This window comes from Engystomops pustulosus, chromosome 9, assembly GCF_040894005.1.
Source record: "Engystomops pustulosus chromosome 9, aEngPut4.maternal, whole genome shotgun sequence".
Taxonomy (NCBI): Eukaryota; Metazoa; Chordata; class Amphibia; order Anura; family Leptodactylidae; genus Engystomops; species Engystomops pustulosus.
The window spans coordinates 108,024,032-108,042,712 of NC_092419.1; the positions used below are offsets into that span (position 1 = coordinate 108,024,032).

At 45.4% G+C, this 18,681-nt stretch overlaps 1 protein-coding gene across 1 annotated transcript; it reads left to right on the forward strand.

Annotated features, from left to right (window-relative positions):
- Positions 1-10,295: 10,295 nt before the first annotated feature.
- Positions 10,296-14,030, forward strand: LOC140077166 (POU domain, class 5, transcription factor 1.2-like). The gene is made up of 5 exons (XM_072124111.1): positions 10,296-11,731; positions 12,726-12,837; positions 12,923-13,053; positions 13,218-13,382; positions 13,706-14,030. Exons 1-5 carry the CDS (start codon positions 11,051-11,053, stop codon positions 13,961-13,963), a joined length of 1,347 nt encoding a protein of 448 aa, XP_071980212.1. The 5' UTR covers positions 10,296-11,050; the 3' UTR covers positions 13,964-14,030.
- The last annotated feature ends 4,651 nt before the right edge of the window (positions 14,031-18,681 follow it).

Here is an 18,681-nt window from a genome sequence, read left to right on the forward strand (position 1 = left end):
AGAGGTCTAACATCCCGGTGCCCCGGTACAAACTGGGACACACAGGATCGGAGAGAGAGGTCTAACATCCCGGTGCCCCGGTACAAACTGGGACACACAGGATCGGAGAGAGAGGTCTAACATCCCGGTGCCCCGGTACAAACTGGGACACACAGGATCGGAGAGAGAGGTCTAACATCCCGGTGCCCCGGTACAAACTGGGACACACAGGATCGGCTGTCTATGAAGTCACATAGGAGACAGAACAGGGAGTTCCATCAGAAATGTATCTCCATAATCACAGGGGTTTGTCACCAAACTGAATATATAGTCACCCCCTGGTACTGTTACTTCTACACCATAAACTCGATACTGCCACTGGTTAAGATTCAAGGTATTAGCTCCCGGAGCACTGCCGATGGGACCCCCTGGACAGTCCATCTAAGATGTTGCATGTTTAAGTTCCCTTTAAGACCATAGACCTCTGTAGTCTGTCACCCAGATCATGCACCAATGCCGCGCGCCCACTATATGACCAAATCTAGCGCTGGGGGCGGAGGTTTCCTGTGTGTCAGCAGGGGGCGCTGTTTGTAATCTGTATGTATTGCACTACTTGTTGATTCCACCAATCACAGCGGAGGTGACTCTATTATTCCTATTTCTTTGCACAGATTTTCCTTGTAGATATGAGCCGTCCCCTGTGTCTGTCCGTGTCTCTTCTCTCGACGCTCTTTTTTTCCTTACAATATAATTAGACATTTTATTTATCTCAGTCATTTGTTTTCCTTTCTTTCATGTGAACTGGGGCAAAGCGTCTGGGGGGATGTGATGGTTCATGCTCAGATCTACAGCATCATTACTGGGGTACTCGATAACGTCCCGTCCGCGGGTGGCACGGCCTCTGGCGTCCCGTCCGCGGGTGGCACGGCCTCTGGCGTCCCGTCCGCGGGTGGCACGGCCTCTGGCGTCCCGTCCGCGGGTGGCACGGCCTCTGGCGTCCCGTCCGCGGGTGGCACGGCCTCTGGCGTCCCGTCCGCGGGTGGCACGGCCTCTGGCGTCCCGTCCGCGGGTGGCACGGCCTCTGGCGTCCCGTCCGCGGGTGGCACGGCCTCTGGCGTCCCGTCCGCGGGTGGCACGGCCTCTGGCGTCCCGTCCGCGGGTGGCACGGCCTCTGGCGTCCCGTCCGCGGGTGGCACGGCCTCTGGCGTCCCGTCCGCGGGTGGCACGGCCTCTGGCGTCCCGTCCGCGGGTGGCACGGCCTCTGGCGTCCCGTCCGCGGGTGGCACGGCCTCTGGCGTCCCGTCCGCGGGTGGCACGGCCTCTGGCGTCCCGTCCGCGGGTGGCACGGCCTCTGGCGTCCCGTCCGCGGGTGGCACGGCCTCTGGCGTCCACTGACCGGGTTGCAATTCTTGCCCATTCAAATGAATAGGACCGATCTGCAATACCAAGCAAAACCACTATAAAATAAATGGCGCTGTGCTTGATAATAAGTAAAGAGACGGGAACACTGGTCAGTGCTGGTGTCTGATCTTTAAAACCTATTGATGGGTCACAAATATATAAGGGTCTCATGGTCCTTGTTACCAGAATGGGCATCTACACTTAGAGGGGTTTTTCGGTGTATTGATCTTGACCTCTCTATTGGATAGGTCCTCAATATAAATCAGAGGGGATCGCAGACCCTGGAGACCCCGTGTGTGGCTGCCACCGACCCTGGAATCCAACAACAGAGTTGAAACTAATACAGCTCCATTATCTGTGCGGTGGATGAGCTGCAGTTCCCAGGGCTGGCCACTACATAGAGAATGGAGCTCCTCTTCTGGTCCTGTTCTGTGCTGATACTGGGTGCTGAAGCAGCCAATCAATGGGTGTCCAGGGCTGTATTATACCTTATATTGATGACTGATCATATAGACAGGTGATTGGTATCATATGATGGACACTCCCTTTAAGGCCTATATTGAATGTGTATTGGGGCTCCCTCTGCTGCTACACATGCATGCCTGGCCTGCTGAGCATGCATGTGTATGAGGCGGTGCTGTGCCAGTCCTCACTGCCATTCTGAAATTCGATGGGGTCTCGCTGATGGAGAAGGGGGTACATGTGGAATGTTGCGCCCCCTGTCTATGGATATGGCACTACAACCCTCACCATCATTCACTCTCAGGGCAAATTCTGCTCCAGTTAGTTTCTTTTATTCTGAAACTTGGTTCCCTCCCTTGTGAAGAGGAAACTCATGGCCGTGATTCTCACCTGGACCCTCCCCTCCCCCGCTCCTTCCCCCAGGGGCTTTTTACCCTTCAGTCCCGCAGAGGCTTTATTCACATGCTGAAAGCTCCTACCCCCTCCCCAAGGGCAAAGCTCAGCACTGCTCCCACCTTGATCTTCTGCCCCAGCCCCCGATCTGTTTGATGAGACCTTTAAAGGAATTCCTGAGAAATCTACCCGACTACAGACACCGAGATCAGATAACCCCCCCACCGGCCCCACACACAAACCTACAGGACCTGACAGGGGTCCTCTGCTTTATAAGTTTAGTAAAGGACCTGGATCTGCTCAGATTCCTAAAAGGAACGCTCCAGGCAAAACTTATACAGTGCTAAACCTGAGAGGCAAGTGGTAGGTATCTAAGCAGCACCCCCTGATCTCTCAGGTCATACACCGGGTACAGCTCCAGTATTCTCTCTTAAAGGGACCTGTCAGCAGGTGTGACCCTACAGACTGCAGCCAGTGTTATCAGACCTCACACTGCTGTGCTCTGTGCTCTCCGCAGCCAGTGTTATGTATTGTCCCTGGAGAGATGTGTAATCAGACCTCACACTGCTGTGCTCTGTGCTCTCTGCAGCCAGTGTTATGTATTGTCCCTGGAGAGATGTGTAATCACACCTCACACTGCTGTGCTCTGTGCTCCCTGCAGCCAGTGTCATGTATTATCCCTGGAGAGATGTGTAATCAGACCTCACACTGCTGTGCTCTGTGCTCTCTGCAGCCAGTGTTATGTACTGTCCCTGGAGAGATGTGTAATCATTCCTCACACTGCTGTGCTCTGTGCTCCCTGCAGCCAGTGTTATGTACCGTCCCTGGAGAGATGTGTAATCAGACCTCACACTGCTGTGCTCTGTGCTCTCTGACTGAGTGTTATGTATCGTCCCTGGAGAGATGTGTAATCATACCTCACACTGCTGTGCTCTGTGCTCTCTGCAGCCAGTGTTATGTATTGTCCCTGGAGAGATGTGTAATCAGACCTCACACTGCTGTGCTCTGTGCTCTCTGCAGCCAGTGTTATGTACTGTCCCTGGAGAGATGTGCAATCAGACCTCACACTGCTGTGCTCTGTGCTCCCTGCAGCCAGTGTTATGTACTGTCCCTGGAGAGATGTGTAATCAGACCTCACACTGCTGTGCTCTGTGCTCTCTGCAGCCAGTGTTATGTATTGTCCCTGGAGAGATGTGTAATCAGACCTCACACTGCTGTGCTCTGTGCTCTCTGCAGCCAGTGTTATGTATTGTCCCTGCAGAGATGTGTAATCAGACTTATGTGTATGATGTTAGTAGCAGCAGGACTGTGAAATGTGGATTTATATTCCAGAATTGTAGCATCTCCATGCGCACTGGAAGCTTGTCCTCACACAGCTGCGCTGTTATCTCTGGATTCCTGAGCTGCACTTGTCGCATTCATATTCTCTTGGCAGTTAATTCTACAGCAGTGACCCAGAGATCAGGACGAGGACATTATAGAGCACAAAACACAGCAGTGTGAGGAGTCTCTATCCCCCAGTGCACTGAGAGAAGATAAAATCATGGAATTTGAATTCATATTTCACAGACCTGCAGCTACTAACAACATATACAAAAGTCTGATTACACATCTCAGCAGGGGCAATACTTGACAGTGTATGCAGAGAGCACAGCAGTGTGAGGACACAACCCGGAGCTAAAATCCTGGAATAAAAATCCATATTTTACAGTTTGGTGGCTACCAACAACATACACAGAGCTACAGTACAGCTCCACAGCAAATTCCAACTCAGAGCAGATCAAAGAGCACAGCAGTGTGAGGTCTTATTACACATCTCTCCAGGTACAATACATAACACTGGCTGCAGAGAGCACTTAGCACAGCAGTGTGAGGTCTTATGTACTGTCCCTGGAGAGATGTGTAATAACACTGGCTGCAGAGAGCACAGAGCACAGCAGTGTGAGGTCTGATTACACATCTCTCCAGGGACAATACATAACACTGGCTGCAGAGAGCACAGAGCACAACAGTGTGAGGTATAATACACATCTCTCCAGGGACAGTACATAACACTGGCTGCAGAGAGCCCAGAGCACAGCAGTGTGAGGTCTAATTACACATCTCTCCAGGTACAATACATAACACTGGCTGCAGAGAGCACAGAGCACGGCAGTGTGAGGTCTGATTACACATCTCTCCAGGTACAATACATAACACTGGCTGCAGAGAGCACAGAGCACAGCAGTGTGAGGTCTGATTACACATCTCTCCAGGGACAATACATAACACTGGCTGCACAGAGCACAGCAGTGTGAGGTCTGATTATACATCTCTCCACGGACAATACATAACACTGGCTGCAGAGAGCACAGCAGTGTGAGGTCTGATTGCACATCTCTCAGGGACAGTACATAACACTGGCTGCAGAGAGCACAGAGCACAGCAGTGTGAGGTCTGATTACACATCTCTCCATGGACAATACATAACACTGGCTGCAGAGAGCACAGAGCACAGCAGTGTGAGGTATGATTACACATCTCTCCAGGGACACTACATAACACTGGCTGCAGAGAGCACAGAGCACAGCAGTGTGAGGTCTGATTACACATCTCTCCAGGGACAATACATAACAATGGGTGCAGAGAGCACAGAGCACAGCTGTGTGAGGTCTGATTACACATCTCTCCAGGGACAATACATAACACTGGCTGCAGAGAGCACAGAGCACAGCAGTGTGAGGTCTGATTATACATCTCTCCAGGGATAATACATAACACTGGCTGCAGAGAGCACAGAGCACAGCAGTTTGAGGTCTGATTATACATCTCTCCAGGGATAATACATAACACTGGCTGCAGAGAGCACAGAGCACAGCAGTGTGAGGTCTTATTACACATCTCTCCAGGGATAATACATAACACTGGCTGCAGAGAGCACAGAGCACAACAGTGTGAGGTATGATTACACATCTCTCCAGGGACAATACATAACACTGGCTGCAGAGAGCACAGAGCACAACAGTGTGAGGTCTGATTACACATCTCTCCAGGGACAGTACATAACACTGGCTGCACAGAGCACAGCAGTGTGAGGTATGATAACACATATCTCCAGGGACAATACATAACACTGGCTGCAGAGAGCACAGCAGTGTGAGGTATGATAACACATCTCTCCCGGGACAATACATAACACTGGCTGCAGAGAGCACAGAGCACAGCAGTGTGAGGTCTGATTACACATCTCTCCAGAGACGATACATAACACTGGCTGCAGAGAGCACAGAGCACAGCAGTGTGATGTCTGATTACACATCTCTCCAGGGATAATACATAACACTGGCTGCAGAGAGCACAGAGCACAGCAGTGTGAGGTGTGATTACACATCTCTCCAGGGACAATACATACTGCAGAGAGCACAGATCACAGCAGTGTGAGGTATGATTACACATCTCTCCAGGGACAATACATAACACTGGCTGCAGAGAGCACAGAGCACAGCAGTGTGAGGTCTGATTACACATCTCTCCAGGGACAGTACATAACACTGGCTGTAGTCTGTACAATCACGCCTGCTGACAGGTTCTCCATAAGAAGTGTTCTCCACCCTGAGGTCCTGTTACTCTTGTTGTACTCGGAGGTCATTGCCCTATAATTGCCTGTGTCTGGGAAAGCTGGATGACAACCTATAAGCTGCTTCTCCCATATTACTGCATGATTGGACCCTTTCTTAGAGGTGGCAGTTGATCATGTGACCTCGCACCCATCTTTCCCAGACGCTGATACTTGTAGATGGCGCCTCCTTTCACTGTTATTGTTGGTCCATCCTGTGGCACCTGCTCATGAGACCCACAGGGGTCCGGGAGAGGGGGTGACTGCTATGAAGGGTGGGGTGCAAAAACACTGAACCCAAAACACTGGAGACCTGTGTGACTATAGAGAGCACTGTTTACATTACCACCCAGTCCATTGTGCACTTTCCATTGTGTTATGGGTGGGACAGAAGAGGCCGAAAAAAAATGGAGACAAAAGCCCAAACCTCCGACCTACAATACACAAAATCCTCCCAATGGAAACCTCCAGCGAGTATCTGCAAGAAAACTTCAGTGTGGAACTTTTTTAAACTGTAGTAACTTTTTATTTCCCAAACTTTTTTTTTATTTTCAAGGCATTTTTTTTTTGTTTAAAGTTACATGGAAATTTCTTTTGATAAATTGTATCTAAAATTGACCAAGAATTTCCTGCAACTTTTTTTTTTTTTAAGAATTTTGGTTATTTTTCATTAGAATTTTGAAAAAGTGATACAATTATTAAAACTGATTTTGAAACTTTGTAAAAATGTTGGGGGGGGGGGGATCAATGGAATTCATGGACTATATACAACTACCCCCATTCTCCATTTAAGTGGACAACTTAAAGTGCATTTCCTCTGCTTTATATAATACTGGGGTCTTCCTGCTAATCTCTGAAACCCTGAAAACCAGTGACTAGGGAGAGCCCCTAGGGACATAACCCCCATTATGTTAGCGTACAACATGATATATTGTTACATGTATAGGGCTACACCTTATACACTGGGTCCTTAGGCCAAAAATTCAATTGGAAAGTGCAACACCCAGACCAAAATTGCCTAAAAATGGAAAATCATTTTTTCAGATGAGTCTAGAACGAAACACCGTTAGGAAATTCCCCCCTCACTCAGCATCTTCTCAGTGCCCCAACAGGTTCAAAGTCAGAGTATTTGGAGCTTGAACTGGGGACTGAATGGACGCAGCTCCTGGAATGTGGAGAAACCAGTTTCAAGCAGTTTTTGGTCTTGTTTTGGGTAGTTCAGTGTCCTGTGGTCACCAGGGCGGGGGTAAGACCCAGCACTGCTAACAATGAATCAAAGTCCTTGGGCCATTGTGCCCTTACAGGCTCCTCTACCCTGCGGCCCCCCTGTGGTGCACAGAGCAGGGTCGCATCCTGCACCAGACAATTATCTCCTGCAGTGACCAGTCCCTGAGATGGACCCACACATGATCAAGAGATCCTTATAAAGTTACACCACAGACAAACACTATGGTCCAAATATATACACCCCCCCACTCCTTGGCCGCTCCTGTGTACCCTCCAACATGACAACCGTCACATAAAAATCTTTGGATGTGGCTGATGGGAAACGACTAGTGAAACTAAATCTGGGTTTGAATATTGTGGGCAAACATCGCCACGGCCTATGTTATCATCGGGACTGGCGGATGTTCCGGCGCCACCGATGAAGTTTGATATGGAGCTGACCAAAAACTTCCAACACAGAAGATCCACCCCGAAAAGATTCTACAAGATCGTTCCAAAAATATCAGACATTGAGGATTATTCTTACAAAAGTCAACACACTTCAAAAATATGAACATCCAAAGTAGAGAAACTTTCCGAAAACATTAGCGGAGAAAATGTGTGGTGTTTCCTGGAAGGGTCCACTATGGTTTGGGAAGCAGTTGGGGGGCGCATCCAAACACACACAACATGGGGGATCCTTCCAAAATCATCCAACACATGGGATGCTCTAAAATATCCCTACTAAAATATACATATATATATGTATCTACAACTGAAGATCCATCCAAAATCATCCAACACATGGGATGCTCTAAAATATCCCTACCATCCATATAAAGGATCTGTCCAAAATACAAACATGAACACTGATACAATATATCGGTCACCAGATCAAACAGATTGTTCCCCAAAAAAATCAAATAACACCACAAAGAAGAGGAAACAAAAAACTAAAGCATAAAATAACACTTTATTATTAATAAAACAATTAAAACAAATCCATTTAAAATAAATAACATACACAGAAAAACTCCCCCAATGGTCAAAATAACTAAATATACATGATGAATAAATCACAGTGACCTGTATAGAGAGATGGAAGGTCCAGTCCTCACAACCAGGCAAGGGATTTGCTTACAAACAAGCATATATAAAGATTATTATTATTATTACACATTACCCAGAGGAATAACAGAGGACAAGGGACACATACACAGCTATATACACACATATACCCCTCCATGAAGCAAGGCTGAACACTAGTCTGGTGGGGTCCACCCTTGGTCTGTATGTACCTGTGTACTGTATGTGTCTATTGTCCTCTGTTATTCCTCTGGGTAATGTGCAATACTTGTTTGTATGCAAATACCTTCACTATGGGGGTCGTTTTTCTTATTTCCCCCCTTCTATGAGCTTTTTGCACCTAATTTGTCTTTGGCAAATAAAGTGTTTTTTCTCCATGTTAACATTTTTAAAAAGGCGCATTTTTTGGTGCACACTATTGCCTTTCCTAAGCATGGACGGGACTTTGGTGTTATAGTGCACTTATTTGCACCCCCATATAGGCGCAAATCAATGTCAAATAGGGCGCAAACATCTGCAAGCAGGAGAAATACAATGACAAATAAGGTGCAAACTCCGGTGAACTTCTGGCAAAAAGACCCCAAAAATTGTGCAAAATCAGACTAAGATATATGACCCTCTGTGCCTTCCATACCTCTATACAGGTCACTGTGATCTATGTATTATGTATATTTAGTTCTTGTGACCATCGGTGGACTTTTTCTGTGAATGTTGTCTTTTTAATTCTTTGTCTTTAATTGTTCTAATAATAATAATAATAATAAAGTGTTGTTTTATACTTTTTTTACATTTTGGTTTTTGCTCCCTCCTTTTTTGTGGTGTTACAAAATACAAACATCCAACATAGAGACATTGGATGTTGTTAGGGAATCTAAAGGATCCAACATGGTGACTCCTTCTTAATAATCTAAAGGGGAAGCTTCAAAAACTTCAAACAGGATTCCTTCCAAAAAGACTCCAAACAGAGGATCCTTCAAAAAAGTGAAAAATGTAACACAGGATGTCCTTCCAAAAACATTTAGGTAGAAAATTGATCTTTTTTTTTTTAAGGATTTTTTTATGATGGAAGTTTTTGAAGACTTTCGTGTAAGATGTATCCAAAACTATTCAACAAGGGGAATTCCGTCCAAAATAAAATCAACGTGGAGGATCATTCCAAAAAGAGCAAACATCAATCCTAGAGATATTAATGTTGAAAACACTGGATGTTTTTGAAACATCTAACATTTGGGGGGTCCTGCTGAAAAAATAAATAAATAAAACGGATACTTCAAGAACTTCCAACATGGAAGAGGCTTCCACAAAGTAGTATGAAGTTTTTGGAAGGGTCCTCCATGTTGGAAGTTCTTTAGCCTCCTGTGATTGTTGTTCTTGTGCACATTGTGGATTCTTCCAAAAAAAACATAGAGGACCTTTTCAAAAAACATCTATAGATCCTGCAATGGATATTTTGGGCATGTGTGACCCAGGGAGATCCATGTGCACTTCTCTATAAGTTTATGACATGTATTATACAGTTGTCTCCTGTAGATGGGATTAGACATGACATGGGCCGGGGGCAGGGGGTCTGACCCGGGTAATGTGATTAGGAGGCTTCACAAGTTCTAATAAGTTTAGTGGATCACAATTAACAAAGAAAACTTTTAACTGATCAAGTTAACTCCCTCACGGCTGTCCAAGCAGAAAGACATCATTACAACAAGTTCACCAAACTTTATTAAGCCAATTACCTCTCTTATCTGAGCCCAGAGGAGAACAAACACTGGGCCTCTGCTCTTATCAGCCCATAACAAGATTGTCCAGGTCTGGGGACCAGGGAGCAGGGGGTCTCCTATAGCCCTTCTGGTGCAACTTTTTGAAGCCCATATCAGGAGAAGGTTGTAGGGTGGAGGACAATATGTTATGGGGGATGGGGGTCAGACACACAATCTGTCTATCATATATCTTTCAATAATCTGTCTCATATCTATCTATAACATATCTATCTATCTATCTATCTATCTATCTCATATCTATCATCTACCTATATCTTATCTATCTATCTATCTATATCTTATCTATCTATCTCCTATCTATCTATCTATCTATCTATCTATCTATCCACACATCTACTATCTATCTCCTATCTATCTATCTATCTATCTATCTATCTATCCATCTCCTTCCTTGCCCTGTCCTGACCCTAGCACATAGCTGTGACCCTCCCCTGGGCACAGGTCTCACCCCCTGTGTGATGGGTTTATTACATCTAATGTTTAGGAAATGTCTCTGATGGGTGAATTGTCAGGGAAATTTTAAGTCTGTAAAATCCTGATCTGCTGAATATTCATGTTCCTCCATGTGAGGACCCACATGGACCAGCCTGGCTGTTACAGTAGATGTAACCAGTCCTCCTTACTTGAGGTTTGTTGGGTCTAAGAAAAAAATGGGGAGTGGGCTGTACCCCAACAATACCTCCCAACCCCAGAATCTCATGTCATCAGACCACCCCCACAGTTCTTACCTCTCCTATCCCCCTATTGATGGTCTTTGGAAGGGGAGTCATTTGTTTGTTAGAGGACCAATCACCTAGCAGGTTAATTACCATAACAAAGGGGGAGGGTCTCTGGCCAAGACTAAGTAGCCCCCTATCTTATATACTAGACACCTTTCCACCACAGAGGTCTTATCCTTCCATACAGTCTAGGTGCACTGGAATTGTTGACTGGGTGTCAAGAATCTTTATGGAACTTTTCCTGATTTGGAGGTAAACATCTCTTCCAGCTTGTCCTCACCAGAGACCAGGCTGATCTTACTGCATGGGGCGACCTGTTTATTTCAACTCAAAGGATTTGAAGAAGATGCTCTGAGGTTCTCCAAGGCCAAGCCAACATCTCAACCAACTCCTTAGACCTGAGCACAGCGTTGGACATTGAGGTTCTTATCACCATGTATAATCAACAGGCCTTCCAAGCTTTCAGCCACAGCCCGGGGCTGATGCAAGATCCTAATTGCCAGTACAACATGAGCGGGTACCCTGGGGTCAGCCACCCCCAGGCATTTTTCCCGTTCTCCACCATGAATGGAGACATCCAAGCTGTTGCCGATTGCTCAGCTCAGGTCATGGCCTGGAACCACCTGCAACACCTGGACCCGGTCAACCAGAACATGGGCATCCATCCTGTGGACCAGCAACAAGGTCCTAGACAACAGATGCCCAACCAGAGGAACCAAAAGAGAAGCAGGGAAGAAGATCTGGAAATAAAGGAGCATTCTCCCATAGCCAGGTTGAGCCCCGAGGCTCCCAGTCCCCATCCTGCGTCCTACTACGCCCAGGCATGGACAGCTTCTGCTACCTACTGGTTACCCGAACATAACAATGGCAATGCCTTAGCTCCAGACAAACCTGGAGAGAACAGCCGGATCCAAGCCACCGAACCTCTCCAACAGTACCCGGCTAACCAAAGCCCGATTAACCCAAGTCCAACGGGAGTCCTAGAGAATGGTCAGTCCAGCATGGAGAACAGCAGATGTAGCAGTGCCAACAGCACCGTGACCAACAACAACGTGGTCACCCCCAGGAGCATCACCCCTGAGGTCAGTGATGGCATCTGCAGCGAACCCGAGGAGGTAAGTCCAACGTGTGCCCTGTACATAGCCTTCTACAGAAGCCTCCGAGATGCCTACTACACCAACTGCGAGGACCTTATGTCCGTTTTGCACTTAAATATAACTTCCTGAAACATGTTTCTACACAACCTCAGACTATATGGAGATTTTTAGCATTTTAGAAGCTTATAATGAATGACAATGTGTAGTTTGGGAGTCTTTGTCTTGTAATATTCGGGAAACCCGTCTTGGATCGACCCGATGTGGTTTGAGTCTCTCCTGGTGTAGGGAGGAGACCATGTCTGGTACTGAGCTCATGTTCTTATATTATCGAGGCGACCCCTGGATTTTATTGTGTAGAGTATAGGTAATGCATAGAACGTCCTGTTATTGTATAAATTGTTATAAATCCTTTATAAGGATTTTTTGGTAAAGTGCATATAGTGCTCAGTTTTATGCGTTTTCACTTTGAGGTGACCTTATACAGTGCTGAACCATTGCTAACCAACCATTGATCATGAGAAGAAACGTTCTTGAGATTACATCTTGTGTAGAGCAGACACCATCTTGATCTATGTTCTTTTATGGTCCTATTACAGTAACTCCACCTTCCACTTAGCCCTTGGTCTATCTTGACTGAGCTCCTGAACTTGTTGTCTTGCGCTGTCTCCACCTTCTACTGATAAAGATATGCTGATGAGTTGACTCCTTGGTTGTTCTCCAGAACTTGATTTTCCCGACTTGTGGTCTCCACCTGTCTCTGTCTCCCATCAAGCCTTGGCTGTGGGGATATGTTAGAAGTTTGTAAAAGTTGAAGAGCCTCAGGCTGAAGACCATTGGTCTAGGCAGTTTCTTATCATGGAGGACACCAGATGCTAGATACTACTATTACTACATAGATGCTTCAGCATTTGAAACATTGTATTTTCATCTCCTTATCTCCATTTTGATCATTGCGCAAAAGATGTCAGTGCTAATAAGGTTTTCCTAATATGACTTTTCTTTCTGCTTGCAGGAAGTTCCTACTTCGGAGGAAATGGAACAATTTGCCAAGGATCTTAAGCACAAGAGGATCACCCTGGGCTACACACAAGCAGATGTTGGGCATGCCTTAGGAATCCTCTTTGGTAAGGATCCATGTAGAGCTATGTCTTGGGAGACCTGGTTGGAAATCATTGTTGGAGATATCTAATGTCTTTCCTTGTCCACCAGGCAAAACCTTCAGTCAGACGACCATCTGCCGCTTTGAGTCCCTACAGTTGAGCTTCAAAAACATGTGCAAGCTGAAGCCATTACTGAAGAAGTGGCTGCACGAGGTGGAGAATAATGACAACCTGCAGGAGGTGAGCAGAAGGCATAAAAGTAGGGTCACCATGAGGAACCTCTGGTGTCTAGGACCTTCTTCTGTTAGGAGTTTTTTGGAGCTGCTATGAGGCACATGGTCTCCAGCTTAGTTTGAAGGTTAGAGAAGGCAGAGGTACTGATCCATTTATTATCTATATTTTAGATCATCAGTCGTGGTCAGGCTGTGCCTCAAACCCAGAAGAGAAAACATCGAACCAGCATTGAAAACAATGTCAAGAGAAGTCTGGAGAATTATTTTATGCATTGCTCAAAGCCTGGAGCCCAGGAAATTTCCCAGATTGCTAGAGACCTGAGCATGGACAAAGACGTAAGTGGACCACTGGAAGGATAGATGGATAGTAGATGTGTGGATGGATAGATGATATATATGAGATAGTTATTAAACAGATTTATAGTAGATATGTAATAGATAGATAGATAGATAGTAGATATGTAATAGATGATAGATCGATAGATATGAGATGATAGACAGATAGACAGATAGATAAGAGATAGATAGATATGAGATGATAGATAGATAGATAGATAGATAGACAGATAGTAGATACGAGATAGATAGTAGATGTGTGGCTAGATAGATCATATATATAAAATAGATTTTTCTCACTGTTTTCCTCTATTTCCCTACAGGTTGTCCGTGTTTGGTTCTGCAATCGCCGTCAGAAAGGAAAAAGGCAGGTGCATCCCTACCTTAGGGAAAATGGTGGAGAAGCCTACGAGATGGCCCCATCCCACCCACCGCCTAACGGGGGTCCCTTCGCCCTGCCACAAGTGGTGAACCCACAAGGCTTCAATCCTGGCCCCCTAGGGCCTAACCCTGCACTTTATGTGCCTGCCTTCCCCCAGGGCGTGCCTCATGGGATGCCCATGCCCAACCACTCTGTCTGATCGCCCTCTATGGCTTATCCATGGAAAACCTCTATAGATCCAGAAAATAATAAAGGGTGATGCCACACGTGGCGTTTTTGGTTGTTTTTTTAGCATGCCTTGTCTGTCTGTTTAAAAATGCTTGCGTTTTTAAACGGACTGCAAACACATGCTTTAAAAAAACGGACTGAAAACGCCACCGGTGGCATCACCCTTGTAGCCTTGAGGATGTGTCCACACGTTTAGTTTTTCAGATGCAGTTTTTGGAGCCAAAAGCAGGTGTGGGTGACAATGGGATGAGACTTGTAAGGAGCTTCTCCTATTTTTACTCTATTCCTGGTTTGGACATCAGAACCTGCATCTGAAAATCTGAATGTGTGGTCGCAGCCTCAGGGTGGTGGCACATGTGGCATTTTGAACACGTTTTTGGGCAGTTTTTAAGCAGGCTGTCAAAAAACGCATCCGTTTTCGACAAGTTTTGACCAATTATGCGTGCGCATGCGTTTTTGACGGACTGCTTAAAAAAAAACGCGTTCAAAGCACCACGTGTGCCATCACCCTTAGGGTGGTGGCACACGTGGGATTTTGTAACCAACTTTTAACTCGTTTTTAGTCCTTTTTACTCATGTGTTTTCAGTCCATTAAAAAATGCATCCGTTTTTGTCCGTTTTTCCCAATGATCTTAATTAAAAACAGATGCATTTTCAAATATGTATGTGGTTTGTAATGGACTGAAAACACATGACTAAAAACGGGTTCAAATCGCCACATGTGCCACCACCCTTAGGCTTATTCACATGATTGATGGGCATTGATGGGGACGTATAATTGGCCGACGTATATATAGTGTATACACGTCCCCCTATACATGGCAATGGGCGCATAAATGACTATGGAGAGGGGCGGGGACCTCTCAGCGGGTAGTCATTAATGTGAATGTAGCCTTAGGGTGATGCCACGCGTTGCGTTTTGGGACCGTTTTAAAGCATGGGTTTTCTTTTTTTTTTAAACTCCAATTTTATCATTACATTTGTACACCCATCCATATTGTGACATATAAGAGATTACATCAATTCGGAATTCCATATGATAGGTATATTTCAATATTGTTCTATATAACTATATAATACAGTTGTTTATCAGACATAAATATGTATAAGCATAACAATAATAGATACATAACCACACACACACAAAAAAGAGTTAAAAGAGAAAAAAAAATAAAAAAAAAGTAGAAAGAAAAAAAAACAAACAAAAAAAAAAACATACATTTTCAGTCCGTTTAAAATCTCATGCTTTAAAATGGTTTAAAAATGCAACGTGGGGCATCACCTTTATGTTCGTATTTGTCTGTGGTGGAGCGAGGGCACAGAGAGTTCATAGTTTTGTTTCTCCATTCGGTCTTGTAACATCTAGATAAATTCTCATGATCTCTCAGCAGAGAATTTACTCATTTGTGCTCATTATTACAGCCTTTACCTGCTGCTGCCTGGCATTAAATGTTGTGATCTCTCCACTATATTCTTCTAGGCTTGGCTTTACTTCCACCTGCCAGGCATTGGTAATTTCTCCACTATACCCTACTAGGCTTGGCTTTACCTCCACCTGCCAGGCATTGGTAATCTGTCCACTATATTCTTCTAGGCTTGGCTTTACCTCCACCTGCCAGGCATTGGTAATCTCTCCACTATATTCTTCTAGGCTTGGCTTTACCTCCAGCTGTCTGGCATTGGTAATCTCTCCACTATATTCTTCTAGGCTTGGCTTTACCTCCACCTGCCAGGCATTGGTAATCTCTCCACTATATTCTTCTAGGCTTGGCTTTACCTCCACCTGCCAGGCATTGGTAATCTCTCCACTATACCCTTCTAGGCTTGGCTTTACCTCCAGCTGTCTGGCATTGGTAATCTCTCCACTATACCCTACTAGGCTTGGCTTTACCTCCACCTGCCAGGCATTGGTAATTTCTCCACTATATTCTTCTAGGCTTGGCTTTACCTCCAGCTGCCAGGCATTGGTAGTCTCTCCACTATACCCTTCTAGGCTTGGCTTTACCTCCAGCTGCCAGGCATTGGTAATTTCTCCACTATACCCTTCTAGGCTTGGCTTTACCTCCAGCTGTCTGGCATTGGTAATCTCTCCACTATATTCTTCTAGGCTTGGCTTTACCTCCACCTGCCAGGCATTGGTAATCTCTCCACTATATTCTTCTAGGCTTGGCTTTACCTCCAGCTGTCTGGCATTGGTAATCTCTCCACTATACCCTACTAGGCTTGGCTTTACCTCCACCTGCCAGGCATTGGTAATTTCTCCACTATATTCTTCTAGGCTTGGCTTTACCTCCAGCTGCCAGGCATTGGTAGTCTCTCCACTATACCCTTCTAGGCTTGGCTTTACCTCCAGCTGCCAGGCATTGGTAATTTCTCCACTATACCCTTCTAGGCTTGGCTTTACCTCCAGCTGCCAGGCATTGGTAATCTCTCCACTATACCCTACTAGGCTTGGCTTTACCTCCACCTGCCAGGCATTGGTAATCTGTCCACTATATTCTTCTAGGCTTGGCTTTACCTCCACCTGCCAGGCATTGGTAATCTCTCCACTATATTCTTCTAGGCTTGGCTTTACCTCCAGCTGTCTGGCATTGGTAATCTCTCCACTATATTCTTCTAGGCTTGGCTTTACCTCCAGCTGCCAGGCATTGGTAATCTGTCCACTATATTCTTCTAGGCTTGGCTTTACCTCCACCTGCCAGGCATTGGTAATCTATCCACTTTACCCTACTAGGCTTGGCTTTACCTCCACCTGCCAGGCATTGGTAATCTCTCCACTTTACCCTACTAGGCTTGGTTTAGCCATACAATATCCCACTTTGCCCTCAGCTGTCTGGCATTGGTAATCTCTCCATTATACCCCTGTAGGCTTGGCTTTACCTCCAGCTGTTTGGCATTGGTAATCTCTCTAATATACCCCTCTAGGCTTGGTTTAACCATACAATATCCCACTTTACCTCCAGCTTCCTGGCATTGGTAATCTGTCCACTATACCCCTCTAGGATTAGTTTAGCCCTACAATACCCAGCTTAACCTTCTGCAGCCTGGCATTGATAATATCCCCACTTAACCACTTAGGTCTTGTCCAGAATTAGTTTAGTTTTTCACTTATATGTAAAATGTTCTTCTGTTGTCTCCAAGAGATGATAATTTATATCCTTGAGTCACTTTATTGCTATTTGCACTAAAATCTTCCAATCAGTACCCAAAAGATGCCGCCATGACATCACTCACATAGTCACCTGCAATAGAAGGGGCGCGAGCTATTGGACCCGGGGGGGGGGTCTAGCGCTGGTTGTTGACACTTTTATTTATTATTCAGTGTTGGATTTATTAGGGACATTCATGAAATTTGGTGCACAGGTAATTTACAGGGATAGACGGCGGCCAATCAGAACCACCATAATACCGGACCCCAACCTGTAGATGTGCACCGCGTTTTATGGGTGTCCCTCATACCTCCCAGCACCCCAAAAAAATGTGATGAAATTTGATAAAAATCCTAAATTCTGCCTTTTTTTCTCCTGCGCTGGGACACTGAAACGCACTCTCAGCTGTGCACAGTTTGCTCCCAGTTAGTATTACAGTCTGTGATTTTCTCGGTTCGGATGTGATCCATGTTCCAATTCCTCACTTTTTCTTCTCTCTCTATTTTGTGCCATTAACTGAACCCGAAAAAAAAAATCTATATGTTGAATTTTGTGTGTATTGGGGCGGGACGGGAGGGAGCAACGGGAGGGATGGGAAAGAGGGAGGGGGGGATTTGGGGGAGGGAGGGGCAGGGGGGCGGGACGGGGTACCTGGGGAAACTTTAAGTAGAAAGCATGATTTTGTAAACTTTCACACCCCCTTCCCTCATTATGAATTTGCCGGTGTTTTTTACTTATAAATGATGCTAAAGTTTTTTTGTACTAAACACTGTTTTATAATCTGAAATAAAATGTAAAAAAAATTGCAAATCCTTGGACTTGTCTTTCATTTTTTTTGGGGGGGGGTCACATCTTGTGTTTTAGAAAACGTGGGCTTTCAATTTGTATCTACATTCAATTAAATGCAGATTCCATTTAGGCCACTAGGTGTCAGCACAGCAGATGTGACCTGATGATAACCAGTCTTGCTTTCCAGCCTGCTGCAAAGTGTTGGGGAAAAACTAAAAAATATAATGAAATCTCTTTCAGCAGGGAGCTAAACATTGCAAAGAATAATGGTCTTTTAAAGGGTTCATCTGCTCACAGAATCTATCAATTTTTTTTTTTTTTAGGGAGGGCGGTCTTCTCAAAGGGGTGGTCCTCTAGAGAGGTTTCACTGTATAACACATGAATGGGTCTGTCACAGGAATATTAAAGTCATAGGTCACCCACCTACCAGTGATACATGGATATTGTCATCCCTGTGCCCATAGTAGAGCTCATCTCTTTCCCAGCTCCGAGGCATTTGGACAGAGATAGGGGCACATATGCACAGGCCCTAAACATTAGGTCCCCAGCCTCTTACCTAATGCAATTGACCTAAAAATTAATGTTCTATAGGAATGGCCAACACTTTCCAGACCAGTACAGTAATGGGGTCTATCACTACCCCACCAAACAGTTCTTACTGATTTACATAGTAAGCAGGAACCAAAAACACAAAAACGCACACCCTGCTGGGAAATATAGGCACACATGGGCTCTCAGAAAAGAATTTACT

What these genes read in the sequence shown, in the direction of transcription:
- LOC140077166 (XM_072124111.1), top strand. Translation starts at nt 11,051, where the DNA reads ATGTATAATCAACAGGCCTTCCAAGCTTTCAGCCACAGCCCGGGGCTG. An exon ending in TGCCTTAGGAATCCTCTTTG is followed by an intron (nt 12,838 to 12,922) that starts GTAAGGATCCAT and finishes CTTGTCCACCAG; the next exon opens with GCAAAACCTTCAGTCAGACG. An exon ending in ATAATGACAACCTGCAGGAG is followed by an intron (nt 13,054 to 13,217) that starts GTGAGCAGAAGG and finishes TCTATATTTTAG; the next exon opens with ATCATCAGTCGTGGTCAGGC.